This window comes from Coturnix japonica, chromosome 11, assembly GCF_054131305.1.
Source record: "Coturnix japonica strain WE chromosome 11, WE-NBRP24, whole genome shotgun sequence".
In the NCBI taxonomy this organism is placed as follows: domain Eukaryota; kingdom Metazoa; phylum Chordata; class Aves; order Galliformes; family Phasianidae; genus Coturnix; species Coturnix japonica.
The window spans coordinates 19,970,477-19,989,761 of record NC_140673.1 but is presented as its reverse complement, the minus strand read 5'-3'; the positions used below and the strand labels follow the sequence as shown (position 1 = coordinate 19,989,761).

The 19,285-nt window shown below is 43.4% G+C and overlaps 1 protein-coding gene across 6 annotated transcripts in view; it reads right to left on the bottom strand.

Annotated features, from left to right (window-relative positions):
- ST3GAL3 (ST3 beta-galactoside alpha-2,3-sialyltransferase 3) overlaps positions 1 to 19,285 on the bottom strand; it is a 138,748-nt gene that overhangs the window by 32,373 nt on the left and 87,090 nt on the right. For all 6 annotated transcript variants that reach the window (XM_085512326.1, XM_015870384.3, XM_015870386.3 and 3 more), the window contains 3 exons: positions 12,311 to 12,374; positions 6,029 to 6,124; positions 2,560 to 2,746 (listed from right to left, as the gene is read on the bottom strand). In XM_085512326.1, coding sequence (XP_085368452.1) covers positions 2,560 to 2,746; positions 6,029 to 6,124; positions 12,311 to 12,374 — 347 coding nt within the window. The remainder of the gene's footprint in view (positions 1 to 2,559; positions 2,747 to 6,028; positions 6,125 to 12,310; positions 12,375 to 19,285) is intronic.

Genomic DNA, 19,285 nt, shown 5'->3' with positions numbered 1-19,285 from the left:
GACACAGCTCTTTATACATTAGTCTCCATTGGAAAAGACAGCTGTGCTACCACCTGCTTGTAGCTAGAGCCAGCAACAGCATGAATACAGCTCAGACAGAGAGAGAACAGACCAGAGAGGACAAGACAGATGCTTTCCTGTCACCCAGACTTTGTCCTGCACTATTCAATGAACTAGCCCAGCGGCCTCAAATACAGTAATGATTCCCTTTGGGAACTTGGGTAGAACAGGTAGAGTGTCAGACAATTGAAAAGTGGACAGAAGTAGTACCTATCCCCAAGAAGGCAAAAAAGGGAATCAGTTTACAATTGCATTGCACAGAGTAACAAGATTAATTATAAAAAAATAACAAAGACCAAAAAAACCCACCCAAAACAAAGATGTGCAGTAATTCAGGTCAAAAGCAAATCATTACTTACAAAAAAAAAACATTACTGCTTTCTACAGTAAAAGAATTACCATAGGGGAGAAGCAAGGCAGGAATTCAGGAATGCCTCTGACATCTCTCATACACAAACACTCTACAAACCTTTCTTTATTAAGGTCGCTACTGTGATATGAGCTCAGAAGTGGCCATTAACACACCTATTCAGAAGGAGTTTTCAGTGAAATGAAGGACATATTGCACTGCAGTCTGCCTAGAAACCAGCTCTGTCTGCTGTTTTTATTACCAACCTGGATGATGGAGCAAAAAGTACGTTTATTAAATTGCAGAGGACATGAATTTGGAAAGAATGGTAGGTATGCTGGAAAGCTTTGCCAAAGGAACTTGGCAAAGTGGAAGAGCTCTTTGGAAGAAAGAATCAATAGGAACAAGTGCACAGTACTGCCTCTTTTGGCATAAAGAACCAACTGCAGAGCCCTGGAGCTGGGAGACAGGACACCAGGACGCTCACCTGCTGCCCTGTGCCATGCTGGCCAAGCAGACACAGCAAGGGATGTATAGTATGGCAAGGAGTGCAAGGCTAACAAAACACAAGGCTAAAATATGAATCAACTACAGGCTTTCAAAAGAGCAAGAGAAATTAACAGACCTGGGAAATATCACCTACAAGAACAGAAAGAAGCGTAGTGCTTATTCTAAAGACAGAACTATAAGGAGCCAACTCCAAGAGCATTCAAGTAACCCACAGTGACAGAAGCTCAAGTTCTTTCTGCTCTCTGCCAAACTGGGTGCTGCAGCATTCAATGAAGATAACTGTAAACACTCTTCAGGACCAGGGGACACAGCATTACCATCAATGCCCCATGACCACAAGCATCAGGTGGAAATTCAACGTGTTTTAAAGCAAACTAAACCACCCTTAGAACTATAAGTCCCTAATGGTGCATTCAGGTAGCAGAGCACTGATGCCATCAAGGTATTAAGGTCCTTCCTTTGCATAGAATGAAGAACAAGAGCATGACACAAATCACAAAGAAAACTTTTGACTCAATTATTCATGTTACCAAATCCCACTGGTCCTTGCCCATAGGCTAACAGGTAACTTGACCTGTCTGATAATAGAAAAACAACTGCAAGTTGGTGCCAGCGTGAGACAAGAGCAAATATGAGCCCTAAGGCCATTTATGTAACAGCTAAATAAAATTGGTTTCCTAGACTGTTCTCATTCTGCATAAGGTGAGCTGCCAAGCTTCATCTCCAAACACACAGTATAACATCTCATCCTCCAAACACTGATGCATCCACCTGGTTATTTGTTGAAAAGTCATTAAAGAACTGAAAATAGAGACATACAGTTCGTAAAAGAAGAATTGTGGCCAAATAGAAGCAACTTATTCTGGACTTCATGACAACAGATACAGATGAACCACACACTGAAAGAGAAGTCAGTCAACACAACCTGATTCCACTTATGATGGGTGAATTATGGAGAGCAGCACTGACTGGTAACACATCTATGGTACTAGAGAAGGGCACTAATGCAACAGATGGAGTTAAAACATTTACATGGGGGAAACAATGTCTTCTCCATTTTGGTGGTTTTAAAACATATGTGATATTGTTCTTCTAGATGATATTTTACCAAGCCCAAATTATGAATCACAGTACAGCAACAAGTGAGCAGTGCACAATGGTTGGTGCTATTCAGGAGGTCACATCACAGCCATGGATTGTAGCCTTTTCAACACATTGTGCTGTTGCTGCCTCCTCATCCCATTCACTGCCATCACACTCTTAGCCCCAAAAGCCCATTTCCTTCTGTTGTCATTTTTGTCTTCTTTCCTCTGCTCTTAAATCCCATGAGTGCAAAAAAACCCATGCGAAAGCTGCTCCTTTCATGCGCTCTTTAAAATAGAAGTTAGATTCATTCTTCATACCACACACTGCATATTATTGAATGGAAAGCCTCATCTGCAATGCAAGCTCAAGTTACAGAGACCAGACGTATTTGTAAAACGTACTTAATTAAAACCAAAGTCCATGGATGTGAATGTGGCAAGGCACACTGAGAAAGCCTCCACAGAGCACAGAGTGGCATACATGAACAGGACATCACATCTGCCCACCACTTCTCATTAGGTGACCTCCCCAGCATCAGCTACCAGTGCTCTTACCACTTTCTCCTTGTAAACAATGTACTTCAGCCACTTGAAATCCTGCCATTTGAATCCCGCCAGAACAAACAGGGAATCCTTCTCATACTGCTCCATTTTCTGGATTGCACCTTCAGGATATGTGATCCGGAGTGTCGTTTTGCCACCCACATCTTTTTCAAACCCCTTCACCGGAGCCGAATTCAGCCTGGAGGGAAGCAGAGAAGATGCTGTCACGAATCCCCATTACACACAACACACATCAGTGACGCAGAGATCGCTGTGACTCTGCACACAGCTGCCACGGCTCTTGCAATTCTTCACTGTAAACATTTACGGAACTTTATACCAACTGGCAACAGCTTAATTAAAAGCTATCTAAATTACTTGATTTAATATAATGCAAACCACTTCCACACGTCCCCTCTTGTGATTTAAACTGTATTGGAAGCTTTGGGGGAGAAAAAAAAAAAAAAAAAGAAAAATATTGTTCTTGCACATTTAGACTGACAAACTAAGCATCAATTAGTCTTCTGCAAGGCTGTGCTGAAACAGGCTGCAGCTCTGTGGAACTTTAAGACAACAAATCGGACTCATACTCCTACCACAGTGCAGAGCTTGTGCTCATCCCACCTGCAGCGCGACTGGGCAGGGTACTCAGGCAGCTAATGCTTTTCAAAAGGAGGAACAATATCCAGCTGGTTTAATTCCCCACCCAGAAGGCAAAGTGCCCTGCAATGCCAGCAGAAGGGAGAAGCTGAGCTGTGCTCTCAGCAAATTAGAGGAGATACTGCTGTGGTGCAGAACCCCTCTGTGTGTGTCAGCCAGCCCACTCAACACCAGAAGCCCAAAGCTGAGGACATTTCAAGCCTTTTGGAAAACAAATTTCGCTGACATCAAACAGCAGCCCCCGATGGGACAGCGCTGCCTGCTTGAATTATTGCAGCTTTCTTGACTTGGGGTAGTCCAGTACACTGGAAAGTGCTTACAGACTGCAGATTTTCTCATGTAGGAATGTTAACGAGGATCTGGATTTGTCTTTTTCAGCCCGGGTAAGCATTTTAGGTGGGAAACATTTTAGTGGAGGAAGATGATTACATGAGATCTGAAATTCAGTTCAGAATGAAGGAAGGTTGGCTGTTTTGCTGCTAGCTTTGCTACATCTCCCCAGACTCAGGATCCCTGCATCGTATCTAGACAGGAAACAAAACAAACCATTTCCCCCAAGTAAAACGAACTCCAGCAAAGGGCCAGAAGGTGAGTTGCTGATGGAAGGCTTAGCACTGAGCCCTGCTAATGAGCCAGTAACTTCACATAGGCTCTGTGCCCCCAGGGCAGTGCTAGCAATCCAGCAAGGAAAGTTCTGGCTCTAAGACTAACGAAGGTACCAACATCACACTACGTATCACTATGAGGAGAATCTCTGTCTCAGTCACAACCTGCTGACATACACTTGTTTTTTCCCTCTGCAGTCTCTTATAAGGAGGCATTTCAACACATCAGAGCACTTGTAACTGCTGCAAGAAGCTCCTGCCAGGTAAAACAGCTGGGGGTAATATCTACACTGTAACACTTCATCAATAAAGCAGCAAGAAACTCACCTCAAGCTGCTCTAGAACTGTCAAGGCTGAACTGATTCTCTTTACCACCAGATAAAGAAAATTCTGGCTGCAACTAGTGGCCCTCACGTGGTAACACACAATGCATCAAGAAGCTCCATATACTGCTGCATCACTCCTTTGTCCATTAAGTTATTACGTTTTTTTCCCTTCAAATTACACCTCCTGGATCCCAAGTCTTCAAAGGAGTTTTGCAGCCCATAAAAAAGGATGCTATTGAGAAAGGACTTCCATAGGAGCAAGGGAAGCAGGTGGATACATTTAAGAAGAAGTCTGCTCTCACCTCCTCCAGTCCCACTTCCAGCCACCTGGCTTCACTTAACCTTTACAGTTGACTTTTCTCTCCTTTACCCAACCTGCAACCAGCACAGGTGCTCAGCAGCCCTCTTATACTCTTCAGTTGGCAAATACTCAGATTTATTGATGTGGGCAGAAAGGGTTGAACTTTTCATTTTGAAATTAAACAGAAGATATAAATTCCAGTGGGTGGCCCGGTACAGACAGGTTGAAACTGTTCTCTTGTTACTTTGTGAACAGCCTGAGTGCAAGAAGGGGCTATAACTGAGCATTAATTCAGCTCAAATCACTGCAAAGTCACCAGACTATGACGAGCAGTACAAGCTCTTTGATAGGCACTAATAGCAGGGTGAACTGAGGCTGTGAAAGTTCCGTCCTGTTCTGAACAGCCCTCGCCCTGAACAGAGCAATGGTGGGAAAACAACGATTCACAGGAACAAAGGACTGAAAAGGACCTTCTTGGTCTTTGTCCAGAGTTAAGCAGGTATTTATTATACTATGTTCCATTCTTTCCTCCCATGCACTATGCTAAATTACACCTCCTCTTGGCCTTAAATTCTTTTAGTAATCATTTTCTCTCTTTCACATTAGCTAAGAATTTGCCATTTACCACCACATCTCATGGTTGACTAAAGATCAGAGATCAGTTACAATCCCTTTGATACGAAATCAGCTATCTTACTAAGGAAAAATAACACCACCTTAGATTCTGTTAAACCTGCTTTTATAAATTCACACTGCAGTTCATCCCACTTTTCCTACTTACCATCATAATATTTGGTTACTCCAGCTTCAGAACCTGCTCTAAAGCTCTGTGCTTTTCCCAAGTCAGACAAATGGGTCTGCAGCTCCCCAGAGCACATCCCCCCCCCTCCCACACACACACTCTCCATTAGTACAGGTATTATGTTTGCTAATCTCCAATCACCCAGAACACCTCCCTGACCTGACAGATTTATTACTATGAGTTATGACCAGACCTATGATTTCCCATATCAGCACGTTTTTCAGGCAGTGATCCAGGCCCTCAGCAAAAGCTAAAAGTCTTAATTCTGACTGCAGTCATTTCAACTCAATGCCACTCTGCTTCCGCTCCCTTATTCAACATCATTACCCAACAGTGAAACAGAGGCAAATCATTCAAAGCTTCCAAGCCATATCTACACCTATTGCACCATTACTGGGTCCTCCACAATATTTATTGTGTCCTGAGATGTTATGTTGCACAGTTCTTAGTTCTTCCCCTCCTAACTGTGAGGCACTGGCACAGGTTGCCCAGAGAGGTGGTGGTGCCCCATCCCTGGAGATACCCACGGTCAGGCTGGACGGGGCTCTGAGCACCTGATGGAGCTGTGAGTGTCCCTGTTCATTGCAGGGGATTTGGACCAGACAACCCTTAGGGGCCTTTTCCAACCCAAACTTAGACATTTATGTCTTTTATTTTCCTCATGTTAGTTAATACTTCCACACCATTGGATCTTGCCTCTAGTGCAGATTAAACCTTTGCCTGCATAGCATGCCAACTGATAAGAAACGGCATAAATGACAAGAAAACAGTGGTGCCAAAGACTCACCTGACAACAACATCATAGTCATCAATTTTTAACCCCAATGACTTATTGGCAAGTACTCCACCATTTCCCACAATAATACATCGTCGGCAGCTGAGACTGTGGAGGAAGCACAGAGGGAAGAGATGACTTTTATAGCATGACTTCAAACACATTCAGTGTGCATCTACCCGAGAACTCCAGGAAACCTTTTGGAATACGAAGGATTAAGAAGAGGACAGAGATACACTTGATCTCAGTCTCACCCTATCAAGCCCAGGCATTACATGCAATAAACTGCTTTCAACACCCCATGTGTGGTCTGATGAGATGGGTCGTCGGGACAAGCATGGCTTCTCCCTGAAGCCCTTGGTATGACTGGCTTGAATCAAACCCATCTGTTTAGTTAAACCCCCTCATTATTCACTTAGCACTGAAAAAAACAATAAGGCAAAGGCTTGGTGAGGAAGTCCTGTTCCCAGCTAATCCTTGTCAGGTTATCTGGGTCCTGCTCACCTTGCTCAGCGCTACATTGTCACTGTTCTCATGAGAACTCAAGAAATGGAAAAACACTAATGGGCAGAAAAAGGACCTGCCCACATCCTCTCCCCGGGAAGAAACACATACATTGATGGAACGGGAGAAAATAACCTTAATTAACTGAGACACAGAAAGAGAAGGAAGAGAATGGTTTCTCGTGGAACCATGAGTCACGAGAACTCCGCAGCAGATGTTACACAGTGATTTCGTTTTGAAGGCAGAGAGAAGACTTCTTTCCAGCCATCTAATCCCAAACGCAGCTGGTTCTTCTGGCACCGTGCCTCCAGCTCTGGTAGTTCACTGCAGGAATACGTGTCTGCAGAGCCTCCTTAGGAAAGGCTCCAAGGCAATCAGTCGCTTGAAGCAGATCTCTGCTGGGGTGCCGTCCTACCCCTGGCACAACTGAATGGCCTCCTCCAGGCTCCTGACCCCATTGAGGTGTATCTGAAGAGCCAGCATGGGGAAAGCTCTGCTGATGTGGGGTCTGTCTCGGCAGAGCTGGGCTGCAGAGCACTTGAAAGACTCAGCAAACCTCTGAGGGTTACCCTGCTGACAGCCATTAGCAGGAGATCTGCATACAATTAACAGCGCAGCACCCAGAAATCACTCAGGAACAGCTGTCTTTTCAAGAGAAAACACTTCCTCGGGAAGATAGATGTACGCCTGTCTCCCTAAGGGCCAAGGAAATTGAGATGTTTGCGATGATGAAATCCAACAACGGAGGAAGAATTTTATAGATACTGGCCCAGTTCTGGTGACAAAAAGAAAGGAGGGGTAAGGTCTGGTTCAGGAAGTATATTGTGTCAAGGAAGCAAGAGAAAGAGCCTGTCCCAGCAACAGGCACTTGAGTGACAAAGAAGGGAACAGTTTTGTCACAACCTGTAAAGAAAAGGTGCTGCTTGAGGGAAAGCAAAAACAGTTTGGTTCCGGACAGGTAAAGTTTCAGATGAAAATGGGCATTTTGGAAGATTATGATAAGGAAGTTTCACCTCCTGACCAACAGAGCACTGAGTGAAATACAGTAACTTCTCTCCCCATCAATCTCTGAGCCAGGACTTGTCTTATTTTCATTTTCTGATGAAAAATACCATGCTGAAATCCAAAGGCTACAAGTTACAAACACTCCCCTCGACCCATTTGCTTTTACCTATTTTGGATACAGATGCGTTTGTTCCGGCCTCGAACCACTTGAGCACATCATTCTCTTTTCTGCTAAATTAAAGCACCATCTACTGTCAGCAGCCCCTTCCACATGTGCACGTGATGTTCTCCCTGACAGACCACTGTATGTAAACAACTGCCTGGAGGTGGATAAGCAGCCCTGGGTCGGACTGGTGAGTATTAGCTACACACAAGGGAAGCATCAGTTCCATCAGCCAAAGCTGTCCGAGCGGCCTCTCGTTATGGCCCCGTTCCCACACAGCACTTGCAGATCAATCAAAGCCCATTCCTTATTTTCTATTGACCATACAAGCTGGACCAAGTTCATCACATGCCTCATGCTATGGCAGCTCTCCTAGATCTTGAGTCACATTTGCACTACCTCTCCGAACTGCTTTCAGCTTCTCCCCAGACCTCTGAAGCACTGACTCAGGAACACCAGCATGCGGAGCTAATGCTGCTCGAAAACATCCCTTTTGTACAGAGATTTTATGTATATGTACATCATTTCAACGTTCCTTTTATAGTCACTGGTTGGCAGAACACAATTCTCATCTCGCAAGCAGGGCCTGCATCGCCACCTCTGCGATGCCAGATTTTTGGTTCGGCTCCAATGAAGGAGCCCTATGGAAAGGTCGAGACTCACTCAACCCTCCCATTCCTCACAGTCCCACTCTTTGACTCCAGCAGATGTTCACTGCAAGTTCACGTTCCCTCCAGATCAGCCTTAGTCACTGGGAATACCTGCCAGCAGACTCGCACTGGAAGTTCACTACAGAATTAATTCTCAGCCCTGACAGCGAATTTTAGAAGCCGTGTGTCGTATTCCATTCCTAAAAAGCTGATAGACCTACAAAGACATTGCATAGAACATAACGCTGGACAGAGACAAATAACTAATGTCTTTAAAAAGGTTACCTTTATCTAGCTTCTAGCTTATCTCAGAAATATCCCACTTACATGAAAAGGTTTTATTTCCACAAAACCCAAGATAACCAACATTAATTATGCTGCCAGCCTAGCTCTGGTCTAGATCAAATTTTCCTGCATTTTTTCCTACAAAACCAAGCTCATCAACTTACTGTCACCCCATATCTCTTACATTTGCTGCCCTAGCCAACATTCCAAGAAGGGTTAAAAAGCAAACAGTAATAATAAAGAGAACTCTTTATTTAACTCCTTAAACACTCTCCAGGGCTTACTGATTCAAAAAGACATGATTACCATTTAACGTCTTCACGGTTACTAACAGAAAATACAGAACATATTTCACTGTCACCGTAGCATGGGACATCATCACTCTCTCTTTATTCATCACCCTACCCCCTAGAACCTAAGGTTCAGTCTTTGATCTCCTAATGGCTTTTTCTTTTCCCTTTTTATTTATTTAATTTTTTTTGAGAAGTGCTTCACACACTTTCACTGCAATGCCAGCCATGCTGTGGGACAGCAAGGAGATTATAGGGCCGCCCTAATGGTGTTGTGAGAGGGAAGTGGTGGGCAGGGAAATGTTGAGCACCTGACCCCGCATTCTGACCAGTAGTTTGGACACTTGGCACCAGTGCAGCTGAACTGCTGGCTCCAGGCAAGTTTCCGGCTAAAGAAATACATGGTGTAGGCAGCACCAGTTACATACCTCAACGGTATTCCTAAAAAGGTGTGCAAACACCTTTTGGTTTGCTTACATATCGTGTCCATCCCGTGTGCCTTTTCCAGAACAGCTCACATACTGAATCATCAGATGGAGCCCCTATTCCAGTTTGCTACCCGGGTGGTATTAAGGAGGGTCATGGACTTTCCAGACCAGAAAGGCGTTCCCTAAAGTCCCAAGCTGGGAGCTGCAGCCAGATGTGCAGCTTCTGACACATATGCTCAGAGCTTGAGTTCATCTATACCAAGACCAGGATTCACGTCGACATCCTGGAACAATACAGTACTGTAAGCACATGTACGCATTGTAGCTATTCCTACTTCCTCCCTTGTCAGAGCACTTTAGGGATTTGTAAGGGGAAAAAAAACCCACAAAGCCTTCCTTTACGCAACTTTGGAACTGAATGCTTTGAGGAAAGATGTAACAGTAATTAAAAAAAAAAAACAACAAAACCAAAACATCTTGAGGGCAAGTGGTGCTTAGGGAGGCTTAGCATATGTTGGTCTGATCTGGCTGCTGCTTATTCTACCAGTTCTATCAGCCTGGAGGGACACAGACGCCTCTCCTGCTCCATCAAGTTCCTTCCTTATTACTTTATATACTGTATTGGTTAATACTGTTATAAGCTCAAATTTGCTGTTTTCCTTCTTTACCATCTGGAAGCAATACAAAATGGTCTGATTTTTCCCAGTTCCAACTACCACCACAGAGACGATTACAACTCTACCTGCCTCCTGCCCTGGAGTAGAAGCACATCATCAAAAGCTCTACAACACAAAGGTGCCATAATAAAGATGACACGGAGAACAACTATGAAAGCAGGACATCACTTGCACTGTTACAGAAGTGAACTATAGCATTTGTTCACATGCCCTCCAGCTGCTGCAAGTTGTTAACAAAACCCTCTTCTCACAATGGAGGGATTAGTTGGAGTGAGTTGACAAAGCTGCTCTGGGATGATGAAAGGTGTACGCATACCCGGAAGGATTGAGTTTGCCTCATTTCAGCACCAGGTCGGGTACACTGTGTCAGGAAAGGTGCATCAGGATGCCCTTTTGACACAGAGATAGTCAAACAAACAAGTTCACTTCCAGGGCTTCTAGGACATGAATGAAGTTAACATCTCAAAGGGATAGCTTTGTGAAGGGGGACAGAAATGGAGAAGCTTGGGTGGGGACAAGACTGCAGGCTTGGTGTAGATCCCCCACCACACAGCCCTAATCCCCTTTCCTTCCTATGCTCTCACGCACTGCTCTGACCTCACCTCCCCTGCCTCTCCCACCCTTCCCCCAGGAAAGCTGCAGTCAGCATGTGGTTACATGAATTCTTGTTTCAATAGGTTCAGAAGCGCTCGCCCTCCCCACCCATCCCCTGTTCCTCTGCCTCTCGTGCTGCTGCTCCAGCGCTGTGCCTGCACAACTGTTCAGTGGGAGGGAAGCTCTGCAAATGAAGTGACTAAAATGACCTAGGTTAAGAGAAAAACTCATTTGAAAGCTTGCCTTGAGCCTTAATAACATGCTTCAACTTTCAGTCAGCCTTGGAGTGGCCGGGCAGGTGAACTCAATGATCTTTGTAGGTCGCTTCCAACTGAACTATTCTATCCTAAACAGTGGCGGTACAAGGAGAGAGAAGGGAACAACAGAGCAGGTCACAGAGGAAGGAAAGTTAGCTTCTTATATTGTCTTTGCCAACAGAAAATCTTAATGCAACCCCACTCTAAAGAGAAGGTGAACTTGGAGCATCTTCCCTTCTCCTAGAATCAGCTTACTAGACTACAGAAAGCCTGCACATGGAGGGACTCAAAAGATCTCTGGGTACATCACAGACTAGACACACCTAAGTTGTATTGGACAGGAAGGTCTTCATAACATCTGTTAGTCTATGATTCTATGATCTCTTACCCAACCCCAACTCTGTCACAACAGAGCATTTTTTCAGCCCATAAATCAGGCCTGCTCCAGTTGCTGCAAAGAGATGATGATTCAAAGCAACCTAAATTAGCATAGGGACTGCAAATAATAAGAATGAACTTTCAATACAGAGATGAACTCCCAACCGTAACTACAGTTGGCAAGATCTACAATCCACACGAGAGCTGAGGTAAGGCTGGATAAGCTCATGAACTTTGTCATAGAAAACTGGGAGAAAGGGTGCTGGGCCAGGAAATAAAACTAGTGTGTTTAGAAAGCAGGAGCTGTGCTGTTAACCTGGGTTCAAGGAAGCACCACTACTTGGAATGGAGCACTACAGGACTTTCAAAAGAGACCATGGCCCAGTGAAAACCTATGACAGCTTCTGAAAGAAAGTACCTCCAAGCCAGGAGGTAGCACTAGACCAAAACTGCTGAAGGAATGACAGAAAAAATACAAGAATAGGAACGGCTGAAGGAGTAATGCTGGGAAGTTGATCATAAACATGTCAGTGAGTCTCAGAAGCAAGCTCTACAATAGGACTGAAGAATCAAAGGAACTGCTTCCAAAGGCATCAATCCAAATACCTCAGGACCCTGGAGTACTGCTATCGCATCCTGGCACAGGCTTGGACAATCACACATTCCTGCCTTCAGAGTTAGGAATTTGTGAAACATTTTGTTAAAACAAGCCAGATCCTTCTTTCCCTCTAAGAGGTTCTTATGATTCTGTTGCTTTGTCAGAAACGCTGAGAAAGAATAACGTGTTTATTGAAAACCTGCTATTTACTTAATTGAAAAACAGTCAAGAGAGTGTATTGTGACACCATAGGAAACAAAAGATTAAGAAACAGTCAAAAGGTAAAGGCTTTTTTCCACTTATGTTTGACTTAAAAGGCCTCTTAAGAGTTTATGGTTTACTGGAAAAAGGACTGTTTCCAGCTCCTGATCCACCTCCAAAGCACAGCCAGTTTCTGGCAAAATTTATTTAGGACATGGAAAATAACTGCTTCAACGGCTACTACTTGAAAAGGTCTCATCTTACCTGTCAAGAGCTGGAGTTAGACGGTAATCTTTGGTTGCTGACAGGATGGCTTTGATCAAATTATCTAGGGAGAAAGAAGAAGGCGTTAGGAAGAAGTTCTCACTTGTAACAGAAATGAAAAACAAAGTGATGTAAAGCATCTGAAGCAGTTACCTGGAGGAAACAAAGTTCATATCAGGAATAACAGCTTTTACTTGCATATACCTATTTTCTCTGGACAATTATCTTCACAAACTGTCTGTGAAAACATGATGGGCCAAGTTTTGATGCAGTGCACAAGTGACTTGCACAGAGAGTGTCAGGAAACAGACACACTCCAGTTGAAGGCAGTGGTTTCACACTCACTTCAATTATACTGGAAAATATTGTGAACAATCAGTCCCCTTCTACCCCCTTAGGAGAATACAAATCTCTGTCATATCCTTCCCCTACACGTACTGGTCAATTGGTACAAAAGTGCTTAGGAAACAATCAGTCAAAAGGAGTAAATAAATCTCATTTCTTGAAAGATTAAAAATGACAAAGTGCCATTGAAAAGACTGACATCAAGTGATTGTTTACAGTGAACATAAATGATTTTCTGGATAGATGCTACTTATGGCATTTAGCACAGTTTGGGCATCTCTTTTAAGCAAGGACTTCTGTTCTTAGTTACCAGTTATGCTGCAGGATGAGAGTGTAGGACAAACACATAAGACTGAGGCAGCCAATGTACCAAACAACTTTGAGCCTGACGAGACCCTGGTGAGACACAAGGCAGATGTGAAAAAGGTGAAGAACAGAAAACCTCAGACGGTTCCTCTCAATTTAGTGAGTTTCTGACATGGCATTACTGTGCCATGAGCTGTGGTTACCTTCAGAAGACAATATTCAGGAAAGAAACAATCCGCAGGGTAAAAGTCACTTCACAAACAGAAACAAGTTTTGTTTTCCTTCGTTTGAAGATTTCTTTCTGACACGTTGACAACAGACTCCCTCTCCAACAGGAATGCTATTTCCCTAAGTCTTCTGCAACAGCAGTAGGTTGTCGTGACCTCTAATGGCACCACGCAACAGCCCTCTCCTTGGCCTGTCTCTTGCGTTGACTCTCACTACATGGTATACATTACTGTGGTTATTTTCCCACACTCTCAGAAAAAAAGAGATCAAAGGATCCCATGTCAAGGGCTGCAACATCCCATCTGCCAAGCTTTTCTCCTGCCAGGTTTGCCCTACCATCCCAAAGGTTAACGCTCTGCCCTTCTCAGAGACCATCCTTTACATCAAAAACCACTAATGTGGTTTTTCTCATCTTGCCAACTTATTAAAAAACCCTTCATAGCAAATATGTTTAACCATGACTACTTTAGAACTGGACATGGCAGCATTCGGAATGGGGACGTTACCCATTCCCATCACCCAGTGAGAAAACACGAGCAAACTAAACAAGGCAGGACATTCAGAAAAGATAGGAACAGCTAAATGTGAAACACTTCCGCAGCAAACCCCACAGGCTGCGAGGAAAGCAAGGCATGGATGGAGACATAGTGCTGGCACCCGGGAGGAGCGAACACTGGTGGGTGGACAAGTGCACCAAGGAGGGGGGCCAGAAGGGGCCTGAGTATACATGTTCTCAGCACTACAAAAGATAAAAGACAATATTTCTTCCTGTTACAAGCAACAGGTATGCGTGCACTCACCTCCTGCTTCTAGGGCCAAGGCACACAGCCAGCTCAGTTGTAACAGAGTTCATTAGCTCAGACACATCCTCATTTAGGCAAGTCTCATTCTTTGAGAGACGTTTCCCATCTGGAACCATTTCAGCTACTTCTATTTGGTGCAGAGCCCCAGCAAATCAGCCCAGCAGACATGTCTCAGCATCACATGCCTGGAGATGTGAACCCTTGGGGGTATGGCACAGAGACCAGAGGGGTTCCCAGCTCTGACCCAGCAGAACTCAGGGCTGCCTCACTAAACACAACAGCTGTATCACTACACACATACTGTTCTTTCTATTCATTCTGTGCAGTTCAAGGCAGGCATCACCAATACTAAATTTTGCCTCCAGCCTGTAAGAAAACAACGATAATAGAACCATAGGATTGTTGGAAGGGACCTCTAAAGGTCACCTTGTCCCACTCCCCTGCAATGAACAGGGACCCCTACAGCTCACAGCCCCATATAGGCTGACTTTGAGTGTATACAGGGACAGGGCAGCCACCACCTCTCTGGGCAACTTGTTCCAATGCCTCACCACCCTCGCTGTAAAAACTGTCTTCCTTATATCTAACCTATATCTCCCCTCAGTTTGAAACTATTTCTCCTTGTCCCATCACAACAGACCCTCCTAAAGAATCTGTCCCCTTCTTTCTTACAGCCTTCCTTTAGATACTGACAGGCAGATCTCAGGTCTTCCTGAAGCCTTCTCATCCCCAGGCTGCACAGCCTCAACTCCTTCAGCCTGTCCCCATAGGGTAGGTGTTCCACTCCTTGGATCATTATTCTGGCATTTCTGGTTAAAATGGCAGTGGCAGCACAACCATCCTTAATACTACAAACATTAGCATTCATGGGAGCAAAACACATCTCAGCACGGTTTCTCTTAGGATCAAAATCCCATATACAAAAACAAGCTAGATACTACAAGTGACATGGGTACGAATGCCTCAATTATTAGTATTAGTATGATTTTTCCTGTCTCTGCAGCTCCTTGGAGAGCACAGTCACCAAAGCTTCCACTTTCTCCCAGTATTAACTAATGAACACATCACCAGGGCACGCAATCTATGACAGTTTTCCACAGCTGAAGTTTCTGTTTATTATACTTCTTCTCTTGTCACGGAGAATTTAGGTTACTGGGGACTGAGGGAGGTTATTTAACCCATTTGTCTATCAACCACTATGCACGCACTATTACTATACAAACAGAGCAGCGAGACTCTGCACATTTTCCTCCCATCTAGAGGAGGAGTTGACCACATTTATCTAAGAATCCTGAGTTATCATGACATATTCTATCAGCTTTTCCATATAACAGCAGAAGATTCAAAAGCAACTCAGGACCGTACGGTTTCTCTGAACTAAAGTACATCTTGACTTCAGGTTGACCCTGAAATTTTCAGACATTTGGAAAAACTAAAAGTAAATAGTTAGAAATTAGGCGGGCAGTGACCACACAGTGAGAGCCAGCCTAAGTCTGAATTCTATCATTTTTATCTGTTATTTATGTGGAAGAGTGGAGACCTTCACTGTAAATGTCAACAACACTTAGCACTGTTGTTTCTAATGCATAAGCTTCTTGCTAGTATCATTTAAAAAACCTGAGACCTTTCACTCTACAGAGTTTACTGTGGCCATCTCACAGGGCCTACTTTCTGCCTGCCCTAAAAGCAAGGACGCCGGGCTGCTCTCAAATGGCCAAAAGAAGGGGCTGTAATGTTTCAACTTTACCACACCAGCCACCTTCTTGTAAAATCAGCAAGTCTACATACCCTTATTGAGGGTATATACATACCATTAAGAACCTGAAGGGCATGCTTTAAGGTCACGGAACAGCACGTATGGGAGATGCAGTGATGTTTTACAGAAGAATTTGCCATCCCAGCACCCGTCGTGAGGACAACACAGACTCAGGTCCCACCACATACTCTGTCTCAGTAACACCACATCCAGATCACGATTTGTACTTTACAGAATCTGTGAGCACCACAGGAATCAAAGAGTCTGAAATTCCTTGCAGCCATTCATCCTATTGATCGTCCAGCTTTGTGACGTCCATGCAATTGAGAGCAGCAAAGGCTTCCAGAACTTGGGAGCATATTGCTAACACGTGAACTGGCTCTCCACCACAGTTAGCTACAAACTGCAGGAATCTGTCCTCAGATCAGCTCTTGTATGTAAACACAAGACAATGTTTTCTTAAGGTTATAGCTGTGCCAGATTTAGGTGGTTTGCTTGACATGGACCTTAACAACAGCACTTAAAACCACCACTGTGTCCAATATCACAATACTTCCATTGATGATTTTTAACCATAGTAGAAGAGACGTATTTTAGTGTTGTATAGATACAAAATACAAAACAAAAGACAGAAAAAAAAAAGCTTCCCTAACAATTTTAGGAAATCCTGGCATGTGGTAAATGTAAGCTCCAGAAAGCCCTTAAGGTCTTTTTTTATAACAAGATATAAATAAAATACATAACATTTGGACTCTTGATTTACATCGTAGTTTTAGAGCCTTCAGGGATTTTTTTTTTTTTTCCAAGCTTTTCTTCACAACCAAGAGTTTGTTTTTTTCCAGAATACAAGCTCAGTTTCCAACATAATCCCACGGCTGGGAAAGCTGGAATGTTAAAGAATAATTATGCCAGAAAATGGGCAACATTTTGCAATAGCCACGCGTTAACCATTTTGATCCATATTCAACTCTGATGTATGTGCTGCAGTAAAGTCTGCACAAACAGCCTTTAATCCACACCAAATGAAAGTGAACCTTGAAGGATTCATCAAGTGCTGTCCAAAGATATGAGGAAAAACAAAGACAGGTGTAAAAGTGGACCGTCCTTCCTTTCATTGCTGCACGTTAGATGCCACTTCTCAGGTGGCCAAACAACGTCTTCAAGGCTAAAAACCTCCTCAACAACTACTACAGCAATTTCTAATTTTCTCAAGCCTTGCAGAAGCATCACAATACAGCACTTAAAACAACCAGAGAACACCTGCTCTTCCCTCTAAGAGACAAAAGATAGAGATAACATCCACATCTCAATTGCACTTCAATACTGCTGGGAAGCACTTTACTTTGGAATCACCCAATTAACTACAAACTTGGGGCTCAAGAACCAACCCTCTCAAGCACTTTTTGCTTCTTAGAGCTATTCTCTAAGCACATTCAACAACAAAGTATCCATTTTTTAATTGAAATAAGGAACTCTACTGGAGGGTTATACTTTCCTCAAGAGACCTCAAGAGTGAAGGTTGATTTAACCTCAAAACCCTCGGGATTTCTTCCCTTTGGAGGCTTTTTTCAGTAAGAAAAAGCTGGCCCTCTACCTCCTCTGAAACTTGAACATTCCTCCCATCCCCTCAATATCTCATTTAATGCCTTGAGGCTATATAACCAGCTAAATTCCCTGGGGAAACAGCAACATTTTTATAGATACATTCTCATGTGATAATGGCAACTATTACCAATTTTGGCCAAGTGTAAAATTCTAGTGGGAAACGGTTCAGAATTCTGCTTCAAATTCAAGAAGAAGAAGTTAATACTACTCAGAACAGAATTAACGGCTTCTTGCTTAGTAGTCAAGAACACACAGAAAACAAGAAAACACTCATAGCTGGAAAACCATCCATACAACAGAACGTAGATGACAAAAAAAAGAAGTGAAAGTTGGAGAATTAGAGCAGAAGAAAGACATCTCATTATTGGGTAGATCCAGCCAAAAAAGTAGGAAAGGCATCTGCATACGATACTTCAGTTTTGGCAAAGGGCTGAAAGGGCAGGTTGGGAAAGACCGATTTTCCAGATAGTTTTAGTTTGGGCCTGTTGTAAATTGGTGACCAGGTGAATACATTTACTCAAAGATAAAACACAGCTCATGCCAAGAAAGTTGATGTGGAAGCCTCATGATTTCAAGAGTTCATCACATGACACCCTTCCCTCTTCACAGGAATAAATAAAATAATAATAATAATGAATAGAATTTCTTTTCCTGATAAAATTTTGATACGCCATCTTTGCACACTCGAAAAAAACATTTTCACTGAAGATAAATGACCTCTTCCTCAAGAGACTAATGAAAGCACTGCTAAGCAGCACTGAACCATGGTTCTTCCCAGCAGCATTCACACAAAGGAAAACATTCAAATAAAACCAAGCATGAGAACAATCAACTCTTGCACAATATATCTATTAGTATAGGTGCTCTGGTAAGAGTCCCTCTTGTATCAGATGAGAATATGAAGTCCACTGGCCCGTGCTGCATATTACTTTCAATAAATCTGTAGCACTTCAAATATGTTCTTAATACTCTCATACCCCAGTGGGTTAGAAATGGCTTCCTGGATTGCTGGTGAGAGCAAATTCTGAGCTGGTAAAATGACAGCCACTCCCTAAGGAATAAATATCACCTTCAACACCAAACCAACGCAGAGCCAGCAAAGCTGCCTCTCTGCTTAAAATGATCCAGCAGGAACAAAGGTAGAAGAGAAGACCTATAATTACTGCTATGCAACGACACCATTACCAACTAAATGCATGAAGGAGATATTACACATCTCATGTTTGCTTAGCTTTTTTAGTGTATGCTATGCCATATGTTTTCACTTAAGTTTAAAAAACCCTGCAGCAACTCCCATCCTCATTACACTGAGATGATGCCAGATACTAGCTACTCTTTCTTATGAAAGCCTCTTATATTCCTCCAGCCACATGTACTGAGAAATTCTATTAATAGTCAGGTATTTCTCCAGCCTTGTTTGTTGCCCTTCTCCAAATAACTCTTTCCTTTTGCTTTAGCTACAGAGGTAAATTTGGGGAGGAGGCCCTCTGGGATAAATAAGCTCACTAACACTATAAACAATTTTCCATTGCTTATTCATTGACAAACTTAACCCTGAAAGCCGTGCACTTGCCAGAAGAACTCTGCAACCATATGGGCAGCCTGTGTGTATTCATACCTCCATCCAAACCTTCCACGTAACTCATTTAACAGCTTGAGATTGTTGCAGTCCCCTTGTTCTTCACAGAGAATTAAAATAAATAAATAAAATAAGCTGGAAGAACAGGCCTGGGGAGTGCTGGGAAAGAAGCATTCCATAAAAGCAAATGAGAGCCTTGCACATGGTGGAAAGCGGGAGGCACTCCAACATTGCAACCAGTTCTGAAACAATAGGCTGGGACACAGGAGGGTGCTTTGGGGTTTGAGCTGTCCTCCACGGGATGTCTTACCATGCAGCTTTTAGAGTTCCAGCTTCCTGTTACAGTTTGATCT